The sequence below is a fragment of the Rhinolophus ferrumequinum genome, chromosome 15 (assembly GCF_004115265.2).
Source record: "Rhinolophus ferrumequinum isolate MPI-CBG mRhiFer1 chromosome 15, mRhiFer1_v1.p, whole genome shotgun sequence".
Lineage (NCBI taxonomy): Eukaryota > Metazoa > Chordata > Mammalia > Chiroptera > Rhinolophidae > Rhinolophus > Rhinolophus ferrumequinum.
This window is the reverse complement of record NC_046298.1, coordinates 45,652,092-45,663,632: the sequence shown is the minus strand read 5'-3', so window position 1 is coordinate 45,663,632 and position 11,541 is coordinate 45,652,092. Positions and strand designations below refer to the sequence as shown.

At 50.0% G+C, this 11,541-nt stretch overlaps 1 protein-coding gene across 4 annotated transcripts; it reads left to right on the top strand.

The window, feature by feature from the left end:
* Positions 1 to 2,726: 2,726 nt before the first annotated feature.
* On the top strand, positions 2,727 to 10,799 carry KLK12 (kallikrein related peptidase 12). Of its 4 annotated transcripts, XM_033129626.1 has the most exons (7): positions 2,727 to 2,750; positions 6,332 to 6,588; positions 6,761 to 6,816; positions 7,341 to 7,500; positions 8,359 to 8,641; positions 9,536 to 9,669; positions 10,497 to 10,795. In XM_033129626.1, exons 2-7 carry the CDS (start codon positions 6,545 to 6,547, stop codon positions 10,639 to 10,641), a joined length of 822 nt encoding a protein of 273 aa, XP_032985517.1. In that variant the 5' UTR covers positions 2,727 to 2,750; positions 6,332 to 6,544; the 3' UTR covers positions 10,642 to 10,795. The 4 variants fall into 4 exon arrangements, with proteins under 4 accessions (XP_032985517.1, XP_032985518.1, XP_032985516.1 ...); XM_033129627.1 differs by lacking the exon at positions 2,727 to 2,750 and having other exon boundaries at positions 6,175 to 6,588; positions 8,362 to 8,641; positions 10,497 to 10,799; XM_033129625.1 differs by lacking the exon at positions 2,727 to 2,750 and having other exon boundaries at positions 6,189 to 6,588.
* Positions 10,800 to 11,541: the final 742 nt, after the last annotated feature.

The window sequence follows — 11,541 nt, the reverse complement described above, 5'->3', positions numbered from 1 at the left end:
AAAAAGATATACAACATTGCAAATATACTAAATGCCACTGAACTGTTCACCTTAAATGGTTACTTTTATGATATGAGAATTTCACCTTAATTTTTTTTAAAAAGCTTTGTGATAATACGTACAATAGCAAAAGACAAACAATAACAAAGATAATAGCAAAGGATACACAATAAAAACAGTAGCAAAGATATGCAATAGTAAAAACAAGAGCAAAGGACACGTGATAACAAACAGAATGGCAAAAGATACACAAAGGAAAGACAACAGCTGAAGGGAATGGGGATGAAGGGGAATAAAATAAGGAAAACAGCAGGGGCCTCGTACTTATCACTGATTCAACAACCCTCCATCTGAGCATCGAGAACTAGCTAAACATATTAATGAACTTAAAAAAACAAAACAAAAACCAGCACCTGCTTCAGAGGACTCTTGGGCGGATTAGTAATGTTAATATGTAAAAAGCCTTGGAAAGAACACCTGGTACTGAGTGCTTACTAAGTGGCAGCTGTCATTAGTATTGTTGCTTTTATTGATATAATTATTATGGTGCCATGTCTCCAAGGCCCCAGTGCCAGCGCAAGCTGCCTTGGGTGACAGCTGTAGATTTGGGAGAGTGAGAAGTGAACGCCCAAATCCTTCCTGTGGAACAAAAAATAATGGCATACCTGAGCTGGAGATTCTGACTGCCTACGCCTTAAGCGGGAAGGCGAGCCAGGTGGCCAGGCTCTGAGGCTTCTCAGCCGCCTCCTCTCCCGGGATTTCAAAGTGATCTCTTCCTATTTTTGGCCAGGGGAATGTTAATAAAATGGGGACCTGGGCAGGGAGGAATTTGAAAGCTAGTGGAGGGAGGGGATGGAGAACACGGGAAAGAGACTGAAAAGTAAAGCGGTGTCAAAGGGATGACAATGCTTCTTGACACTGTTCCAGCATATAAAGCCCTTTTTATTCTCCCAAGGTCAGCTCCCCATTTCACAGAAGTATCAACCTAGACTAAGGAAAATTCAAACAGTGAGTTGAACCCATCCGCAGGAGACGCATTCTTCTACTTCTCCCCCAGGACCATTCCCAGGGACTTTTCCCTTCTAGTCTGGAGGATCCAGGCTAAGCTAAGCCACCACCAGCCCCCAGCTGTGGACTTTGGATAAGGGACTAGGCCAGACTTTCCAGGCTTATGCGGATAATTGGCTTCTGCACCCAATTCCAATGTGTGCGGTGGGGGTGGAGGTTCCCCCAGACCAAGCAATTCTCGGACACCAGTGGGTGTCCTACAACTGAAACTAAATTCTGAAACTATTTACCTGGAGATGGTCAGATCCTACAGTTTACGAGCTCAGTCCCCAAGACTGCCTCCCCAGCTCCACCCCACTTCAGATGCTTCTCACCACCCGCTATAGATCGGAGGTTTCCGTAACCCTCTCCTTGAGTTTGATTAATTTGCTGCAGCAGCTCACAGAACTCAGAGAAACATTTCACTTCATAGATCGCCAGTTTATTATAAAAGGATCTAACTCAGGAACAGCCAGATGGAAGAGATGTGCAGAAAAAGAGGCGCCAAGGCACGAGGAAAGCGACTTGGAGCTGCCACGCCTCTCCAGGTGCCATTCTCCCCAGATCGCCAAGTGTTCACCAACTCCAACGCTCTCCAAATCCCATCTTTTTGAATTTTTAATGCAGGTTTTATTGCACAGGCATGGTTGATTAAATCATTGGGCACTGACGATTGATTTAACCTCCAGCTCCTGTCCCCTCCCCAGAGGTCCAGGGTGGGACTGAAAGTTCTAACCCTCTAATCATGTGGTTGGTTCCTTTGGTGACCAACCCCCTTCCTTAGGTGCTTTGCAAAAGTCACCTCAATAACATAACAAGACACCTTTATCATCACCTTCATTTAGGAAATACTAAGGGTTTTAGGAGCTCTGTGCCCAAATTGGGATGAAGACCAAATATATCTTTCTTATTATAAATCACAATATCACAGGGGTCAAAGGGCTTTTAAGCCCAAGCTTCCATTCTAACAGGTTCAATGACAAGATGAGGGAAGCAGACAGGTTGTGGGAGGGTTGAGAAGGCAGGAGACCCCGGTTAGGTGTTTTGGAGGAAGGGATAATGGAGAACAATGCTATATCCATTCCCCCGAAAGAAGACAGACTCGCAGAGCTCAGGAGACAGATTTCAGAGATAGGGAGCAGATAGCGATTAAGGAAGTCTTGGGAGCAGATGGGACATCTCAGAAGAAAGAAAGGAAAACGTGTTGGTCTCCCAAGTGTCTGGACAAGGGGACTGGATGGATGGTGGGGCCACCACACGGACGGAGAGTGGGGTCTGAGAATAGTTCGATGGGGACAGATGGTAAGCTCAGTTTGGGTCCTTCAGGAGGCTGTTGGAGGCACAGGTCTGAAGCTGGGGAGAGGCCTGAGAACCAACCTGCCCCAGGTGACATGTGACAGATAAATCTCAGGTGTACATAGTGCACAAGACACGGCTTAGGACTGGGCCCTGGGAACACCCTTGTTTGTACAGATACCTGTGGAAGAAAAAAAGGCCTATTCATGAAGGAGAACAGGAAGAAGAGCCAACAAAGTAGGAGGAAAACCAGAAATGCATGGCGTCCGGAAGCTGGGAGAGGAGCGGCTGGCATGTGGAATGCTGCGGGAAGGTTGAGTAAGAAAAGGACAGATGGGTGACCACTGGGTTGCTCAACATGGAAGTCTCTGGAACCCCCAAAAGAGCATGTCTGCAGGGTGCAAGCAGTGAGTAGCTCTCCATGGAGAAGTTTTGCTGGGAAGGATGATAGAAAAAAGGGGCTGGGCCGGCCCAGTGGCTCAGGTGGTTGGAGCGCCGTGCTCCTAAGGCTGAGGTCGCGGGTTCGATTCCCACATGGGCCAGTGAGTTGCGCCCTCTACAGCTAAGATTGTGAGCAGCCAGAGGTTGGCGGGAGCTGCCGCAGGCTGCTGTGTGCTGCCGGGGGCTACCGTGTGCCATGAGCGGCTGGTGGCCAGTGTGAGTGGCCAGCAGCCATCGTGAGCAGCCAGCAGCCAGAGAGAGCTGCTGTGATTGGCCGACCGACGACCAGTGACCAACTGCCTCAGCCAGGGGTTGGGGGTGTGCAAGGCTCATAACACCAGCATGGGCCAGGGAGCTGTGTCCTACACGACCAGACCGAGAAACAATGGCTTGAACCGGAGTGGGGGGTAGGTGGAGAGGAGGTGGAAAAAAGGGGGGGGAAGGAAAAAAGAAAGAATAACGGGGTTGTGGGGCTGGTTCTGATTAACTCTGTGGTCTCAGCATCACCCAGCAGTGTCAGGCACACAAGGCATCTCAAAATATTTGTTGAGTGAATGAATGAGTGAGTGAATGAATGAATGAGCAGAAGAATAGAATGAGAGAGAGGTGTAAGGATAGCCGAAAGAGAAAGAAGTTGCAGCTCCAAGTTGTAGCTGCTATTTCTTCACATCTGAGGAAAAAAGAAGATTCTGTTATCTAAGTCAGATTTGAAAATTCCTTTCTAAGAAAATAAACGGATAAGGGTGATTTTGATAGTGGCTACACTTTACCTACCTGATATCCCTACCCATGTTTGTTGCCATGTTTGATGATCCCAAGAGGAACACGTGTGTAGATATTTAGCTTACTTCCACCCCACTTTTCAGACTGACAAACTGAGGTTAGGATAAGCGAGTGGCTCAATGGCCCCCAGTGAGTCATGGAAGGAACTGTGGGTTCAACCCAGTCTGGATAATTTCAAAAGATATCCTCTTTTTTTGAAATCCGTAGCATTCCTACGTTCATCTATTTCAGTTTGTCATTCGTTTGTTCCTTCATTATTTGGATGATGATTAACAAAGAATACAGGCTCTGGAGACAGCTTGCCTGGGTTCAAACTCTGGTTCTGCCACTTACTAGCTATGTGTGTAACTCTGGGCAAGTGACTTTATTTAGTGATGCCTCAGTTTCCACATCTATGCCCAAGTGTTGGGGTGACTGAGTTCTCTCGAGGCAATGGGCTTTCGTTTTGGGCTTATGCTGATGCCCAAGAGTGAGCCGGAGGCACGGGAACTTGAGAGCTCTGGGGGTTCTCTGGGAAAAGTGACTTCAGAGCGTTCTCTGAAAACAGAAGGTGTGTGACTGCGAGCCAATCCCTGCCTTCTGAGCCTCAAGCTACAAAAAGAAGGGATTGGTTTTAGCCGGAAGCCACAAGGTACAAATCTGTGCATCAAAGAGAACCGCTAAGTAGTCAGTCCCCATTACCCACTCCCCCCAGCTCCAGCAACCACTAATCTGCATCCTGTCTCTGCATTTGCCTATTCTGGACATTTCTTACAAATGCAATCCTACAATACATATGTTTGTGTCTGGCTTCTTTCACTCAGCATCATGTTTTCGAGGTTCACCCGCATTGCAGTGTGGGTCAGTGCTTCATTCTTTTGTTTATCCGTTCACTGGTTGATGGACCTCAGCTTAACGGGTATGGGATCTCTTGCGGGTGATGAAAATGCTCTGAAATTAGATTGTGGTGACAGTTGCACAACACTGAATAAATGCGGATTTTAAAATGGTTCAAGTGCGGAATTTTAAGTTATGTGAATCTTACTTCAAAAAATGATCAAGGCAGGGATGGCCAGATGGCTCAGTTGGTTAGAGCAACTGAGTTCTGAGCAACGGGGTTGCCGGTTCAATTAGCACATAGGATGGTGGGCTGCGCCCCCTGCAACTAAAGATTGAAAACGGCAACACCCTCCACTACTAGACTGAAGGACAACGACTTGGAGCCGATGGGCCCGGGGGAAACACACTGTTCCCCAATATTCCCCAATAAAAGTTTAAAAAGAAAAAGACAAAGGCAGAGAAAGAGTGAGAGGAGAGAGAGATCTGTGTTGGATCCATAGCTGTGTGTTTTGTTGTTTTGTTTTGTTTGGTGGGAGGGGGTTGTTGGCCAATATTTAAAGTCAGGAAATGTCCCAACATAAATCTGAATTGCCAGCATTTCTTGAAAAGTCAGAGGATTTGGCAATGCTGGGCTCACGTTCTAGCTCTCCACAGAAGCTGAAGGGTGCATTTTATTACATGTAAATTTCATCTCAATAAACCAGGTGTGCCCTCCACCCCCAATCCACAGAAAGAGAGAGGTTGAGTTAGGGGGTGTAGCAGCACAAATCAAAAGTAGAAGTTTTGGGATTCTGATTTCAGAGCAAGAAAGAGACCCAAGACCCCCCAAAAAAGATAGGAATGGAGTGGGGGACCTCTCGTGTTTTTTGTGCTGTCTCTCTTCCTCACCCCCAGCCCCTTCTCAGTGGAAACCTATGCAAAAAAAAGCTTTCATGGAATTAGATAAATTGAACGCACATATATAAGAAGACTTGTACTTCCTGAAGCAAGGAACAGAGTTGACTGTGCATATTTAGGCAATTCTGTTAGTTTGTGCAGTGATCCCCCCGATTAGTCTAGTACCCACCTGGCACTATACATAGTTATTGCAACATTACTGACTATATTCTCTATACTGTACTTTACAGCCCTGTGTGTGGCTATTTTCTAACTACCGATTTCTACCTTTTAATCCCTTCATCTTGTTCACCCAGCTCCCCAACCCCCCTCTCCTTTGGCAACCGTCGATTTGTCCTCTGTATCTATGAGTCTGTTTCTGTTTTGTTTGTTCATTTATTTTGTTCTTCAGATTCCACATATAAGTAACTTCATATGGTATTTTTCTTTCTCTGTCTGACTTATTTCACTTAGCATAATATTCTTTAGGTCCATTTAACTGCTCTTTGGGGAATCATTGTAAGATAATGTTCTTTGAATCTCTGCACAGACCTAGCTCAAATAAAAGACTGAGATTTAGCAAAACAAAAAAAGTAATAATAAATGAGTGAATAAATAATAAATGATTGAATCCTGCTTCCGTGGAACCCAGTTTGGCACCTCTTTGGAAATCTCTTCCTTCTCCTTTTCTCTTTCTCAGGCTCTCTCTGCCCTTGGTTTTCCTGCTTCTCACTTCCACCCTCCTGCCCTCTTGCCTCTCCACCCCCCTGCACTGCATGGGGAGGGGCCCCAGGTGTCTATGCACCCCACCCTCCCGGAGCCTGCACCACTGGAGTTGGGATTAGAACCCAGCTTCCAGATCATCTGAGTCATCAGCCAGGGGGCTGCCGGCTGGTTTGGAGAAGAGGGGAGGAGTGGAGCCGGGTCTTCCCCCCACACCATCCTGGGCCCCTTCCCCACTTCCTGTCCATTTAGCTGAGCTTAATTAAGGGTCATTAGCCAAGAAGAGTTTGTATGAGATTAGAGGGTGCCCCACCCTGTGTTTTCCTTATCCCCTTCCCTCAACCAGGAAATTGAATGGGCCGGGACAAAGAGACTTAAAAGCTGTGTCAGCTGCTGGTCTGGGACAGACAGACAGACCGAAGGAACAAGACAGGTAGTGCAGCATGACAGGTGGCTGAGAAGCCAGCCAGGTGAACAGTGGGCGCGTTGACTGGCAGTGGCCGGCAGATGACAAGCCAGGCAGGTAGGTGGGCAGACAGATAACAGACAGACAGGCTGAATGTGCGACAGCCACATGGAGGAGACAGCAGGCAGACACCCAAGGTGAGAAGGGGGCAGACAGTCACTGGTGAGGGGGTGACAGCAGATGACTGGCAGGGAGAGGGAAGGGCGGGCCGTCCCCTTCTTGTGAAGTGGATGATGGGAAGGACGGGAAGGGAGGGGCACGTTGGCAAGGACAGAGCCAGCTCTGACAGTCCCCCACACTTCCCCCCAGAACCTGGAGGTGGCCTGCCACGGGCTCCAGCACCCTTTTGCTCCTGTGTGTTATTGGTGAGTTCCCTGGGAGGAAGGAGAATCCCTGCCTCCACCCTGTGGGGACCCCATCTCCCGATCTCAGCTCTGGTCCCCAGCACGGCATTGAGGAGAGGAGTGGGGCTGGCTCTGTGCCTCTATTCACCTCCAGCTCCCCAGGTCCTGTGCACCTCGCTCCCTGTATCTTATCTTTTGATTCATCTCCCCTCTGTCTCTCCTTGTCATATTCTCTCTCTCTCTCTCTCTCTCTCTCTCTCTCTCTCTCTCTCTCTCTCAATCTCTGCCTCTCTATTTCCCCTCTATCTTCAGTCATCTCTCTCTCTGTTTCCCTCTTTCCATTCCTCTCTGTATATCTTGGGTCTTTTACTAGGTCTTTTTCTATACATCACTAGGTCTGTCTCCCTGTGTCTGTCTCAGGGTGACTGTCTTTCTCTTGCCTTTTTCTCTCTGTGTCTCTCCATCCCTGTATCTCTCTTCCTATCTCTGGTCCACAATCTCTAGGTGTCTGACCCCATCTCTCTGGCCCATACTCCCGTCCTCAGGGCTCAGCCACGCATCCAAAGAGAAGATTTATAACGGCACGGAATGTGTTCCTCACTCACAGCCTTGGCAGGTGGGGCTGTTCGAGGGTGCCAACCTGCGTTGTGGGGGGGTCCTCATTGATCGGAGATGGGTCCTCACAGCAGCTCACTGCAGCGGCAGGTAAGCCTCCTGTCTGGGTCCCTTCCTGGAGTGGGCAAAGGAAGGTGACAGGGAGGAGAGCACCAGAGGCAGGGGCTCATGGGAAGGGATGTCAAGGAGTGAGGAGACGGTGCTGCCACAAAAACAGTCTGAGGTTAGACAAGGAGTAGGACTTCAGCAACACTGGGCCTGGGGTGGGGCTGGGTGGGGTGCAGTGAGATGAAGGGCAGCGGAGGTCCTGGAGCCTGCCCACCGACCCCCTCCCATTCCCCCCTGCACCACTGCCTTCTTACGTGGTATCTGACACCAGCTCAGCCATTGCCTGACCCCGGCTGGGCCCTGGGCCCATGTCTGACACAAACTCTTTGCACCACCTCAGTGGTTCCTTCTGTACAAGACAGGATTGGGCTTTCAAGGTCTGACAATATGGGTTTTTTGGGAAAGGGAAGTTTCAGACACAAAGAGATGAAGAGATTCAAGGACAGGGAGAGACAGGCGCAAGCAGGACAGAAAGTGTTCATTTATTCGACAGGGTTGACAGCCCAGGCAGTGTCCTAGGTGGTGGGGACAGAGCAGTGAACAAGACTGACGGATGTCCCTGCCTCTGTGGGCTTCACCAGCTAAAAATGACAGATGCACTGGCGAACTGGGGCAATGGAGAAAGAGACCCAGAGGCTGAGAGAGAGAGAGAGAGAGAGAGAGAGAGAGAGGGAGAGAGAGAGAGAGAGACAGAGACAGAGAGAGAAACAGAGAGAGAGCAAGCAAATGCATGAGGGAGCGAGAGGCCAGACACGAGGTGCAGAGCTGCAGAGAAAGGCAGGAGGGCCTGGGAGCCTGGGGACAGCCCACCCAGCATGCGCTGAGCCACTGCACCCCCAGCAGGTACTGGGTGCGCCTGGGGGAGCACAGCCTCAGCAAGCTGGACTGGACGGAGCAGATCCGGCGCAGTGGCTTCTCCATGACCCACCCCGACTACCAGGGAACCCTGAAGACCCATGACCACGACCTGAGACTTCTGCGACTGGGCACCCCGGTCCTCTTGACCCGCAGTGTCCAGCCCCTGGCCCTGCCCACAACCTGTGCAGAGGGTGGCACTCAGTGTCACATCTCGGGCTGGGGCACCACCAACCGACCGTGGAGTAAGGAGGCCCCAGGATCAGGGGTCAGGACGGGCAAAAATCTGGGGTGTAGGGTGAGAGGTCAGGAGTCGTGCCGTTCAGAGGAAGGATGGGTAAAGGGCCAAACATCAGAATGGTGGTTTGCGGGCAGAGATCATGGTAGGTCAGGTCTTGAGCGTCAGAGTGGTTGGGGGTTGAGAATGGAGTCAGCAGTCGTAGTCAGGGAGGTGGTTAGAGGTCAGAGTGCTGTCAGGGGTCAGCAGGCCGGAGCAAAATGCATACATACATAGGATCATGGGGTCACGGGTCATGGACTCTGGAGGTCAAGGTCATTGAAGAGTTGAGGTCATGGGATCCAGAGGGTGCACAAGCTGGCCACAATCTAAGGATGGAAATTGGGGATCACTGGTCTGCGACTGGAAGTCATAGGGTTTGGGGTATGGAGCTAGAGGTTAGAGGTCATGGGGTCAGGGGTCAAATAAACCATGATCACAGGTCATTTTGGAGTTGGGAATCAGTGAGTGAGAGGATGAAGAACTGAGGTTGGAACTTAAGGTGAAAGAAAACAAGGGACGTGGGGTCAGGAGACAGGAGGTCAAATTTGGATCAAAGGATGATAAGATTGAAGGTCAAAGGTCACAATAGCTGAGATTGAAGAAAAAGGTCAGGTCTGGATTCACTTTATCTGAGGTTGGAGGGTCTAGAGTATGGCACTCAAAGTCATAGGTAAAGGTCAAGGGGACTGGGCCCACACGCTAGGGTCAAGAGTCACTACAAAATCAAGTCATAAATCTTAAATTTAGAGGTTTGAGGATTGCAGTGGAGGTCACAGGGAGGGGGTGGGGCATAGACTTCGACTGAGCTTTCTTGAGAGGAGAGATATGGTCCCAGAGTGGGGAGTTTTGGGGGACCTTGCAGCATCCATCTTCCACCCCTAGACCCCTTCCCGGACCGGCTCCAGTGCCTCAACATCTCCATTGTCTCCAGTTCCACCTGCCAAGCTGTGTTCCCTGGGAGAATCACAGACAACATGGTGTGTGCAGGTGGCATCACTGGGGAGGATGCCTGCCAGGTGAGTGAATGCGGAGACGCATAGTCACCCAGGACAGAGAAGGGGAGAAATGGGGGAGCGTAAGTCAGGGGAAGGGGATAGGGGAGAAAGATAAAGTCAGAAAAAAGGGAAGGCACAAAATAACGGAGGGAGACAGAATAGGAGGGAGAGACAGGGAGTGGAGGACAGAGAGAGAGAGAGAGAGGGTGGGCAGAGAGAAGAGAGGGAGAAGAAGAGACAAAGAGAGAAACTGGGGGAAGACAAAGAACCAGCCGGCATTTGGAACTCAGGCAGGTAAACGGCTGCTTCTCCAGTTCTGAGTCTTCCCCATACCATCCTCCAGTTGATGCTGGCCTGGGTGAGAGTGAGAGATTCCAGGATGGATGCAGGAAAGGGGGATGGAGGACTCTTTCATCCTCAAATTCTGCTACCTTAAGCTCTTGCTTGGGTCCTCCAGAGAGGAGGCTGCCCCACCCTACCGGCCAGGGTTCCAGCCATCATCCTTCAGAGAACTCTTATGGAGACGTGTCCCCCTTTGCTGGGATTGGTTACTGATGTCCGTGTTCTCCTCCTTCATTGATCAGGGCCCCAGCCATTGTCCTTGAGAAAAGGAATCCTGTCTACCCTTTGTGGAGTCCCGCCCTCCTTCCCTGGGATTGGTTCCTAGGAACGTTGTGTTCTTCTCTATTGGTCAGCCATTGAGGTTGACCTTGGGGAATCTGGCTGTGTTCTTTGATGACTAGGCTTGGCGCCACTGTCATCAAAGCCCAGGATGGGCTGGGGAGAGGAAAGCTGGAACAGGAATTCTGCCATATTCAGGCTGTGCTCCTTCCCCTTCTTCCTTCCAGGGTGACTCTGGGGGCCCCCTGGTGTGCGGAGGAGTTCTTCAGGGTCTGGTGTCCTGGGGGTCTGTGGGGCCTTGTGGGCAAAAAGGCATCCCAGGAGTCTACACCTATATTTGCAAATATGTGGACTGGATCCGGGAGGTCATGAAGAACAACTGACCTGCTCCTTCTGCCTCAGCTTGGGGGCTACTCCGACCTCCAATCTCTCCTCCATCATCATCCCCAGCTCTCACTCTTCTTGGTCTGGGGATCTTCTTCCCAGAACTCCAACTCCAGCCAGCCTTTGTAAGACCCGTGGTTCGGGGAGGAAGGAGTGATTATTTGGAATAAATATATATAACTTGAGGAGGGGAGATGTCTGTCTATTTGGTGTCCCCGAGCTGGTTGAGAATGGAGGGAAGGCTTATCATTTCCCCTACCTACAGGTGTAGAAATAGAGAACAGAGAGGGTGAGGTTTTCCCTCGGGTCACACAGGAATGGAGTAGAAAAAGGTACTCATAACAGTAAAAATGAGGGCCATTTTTCTCCACCTGACACAATAGGAACTGTACCCAGAGCTTATAAGCTTTTCAAGGGCCCCCAGGGACTCAAAGGGGGAAAAATTACTGGTTTCAAAATACCAAAGGAAAACCATGAAATCGAAATCCACTACCATTTAATTAAATGTCTATAAAATGTAACATTCCTTCAACTAGCCACTGGCAACTTGGCTCTGCTGGAGTTGAGCATACGTTACATTTCATGTGGGATGTGGGTTCATTTTCATGCCTGCAATGATGGAGGGTGGAGTGCAGCCTTGGAAAGCAAGAGGACCCAACCTGTTTTAAAATAGCCCTGCCCACCCCCTTGGGTTCTGTCTTCACCACCTCTCCTGGAGATAGAAAAAGAACTCCCCATGAACGGCAGGAGAATGAGAGATGGAAGAGGGTGCGGAGGTGATCGTGACAGCCCTGCAAGCATTTGCTGAGCGCCTACTGTCCTTAGCTCTCCTGAAGTCCTCATCCCAACCTCCCAAGGCAGGGCTGTCACCCCCATGTCACAGATGAA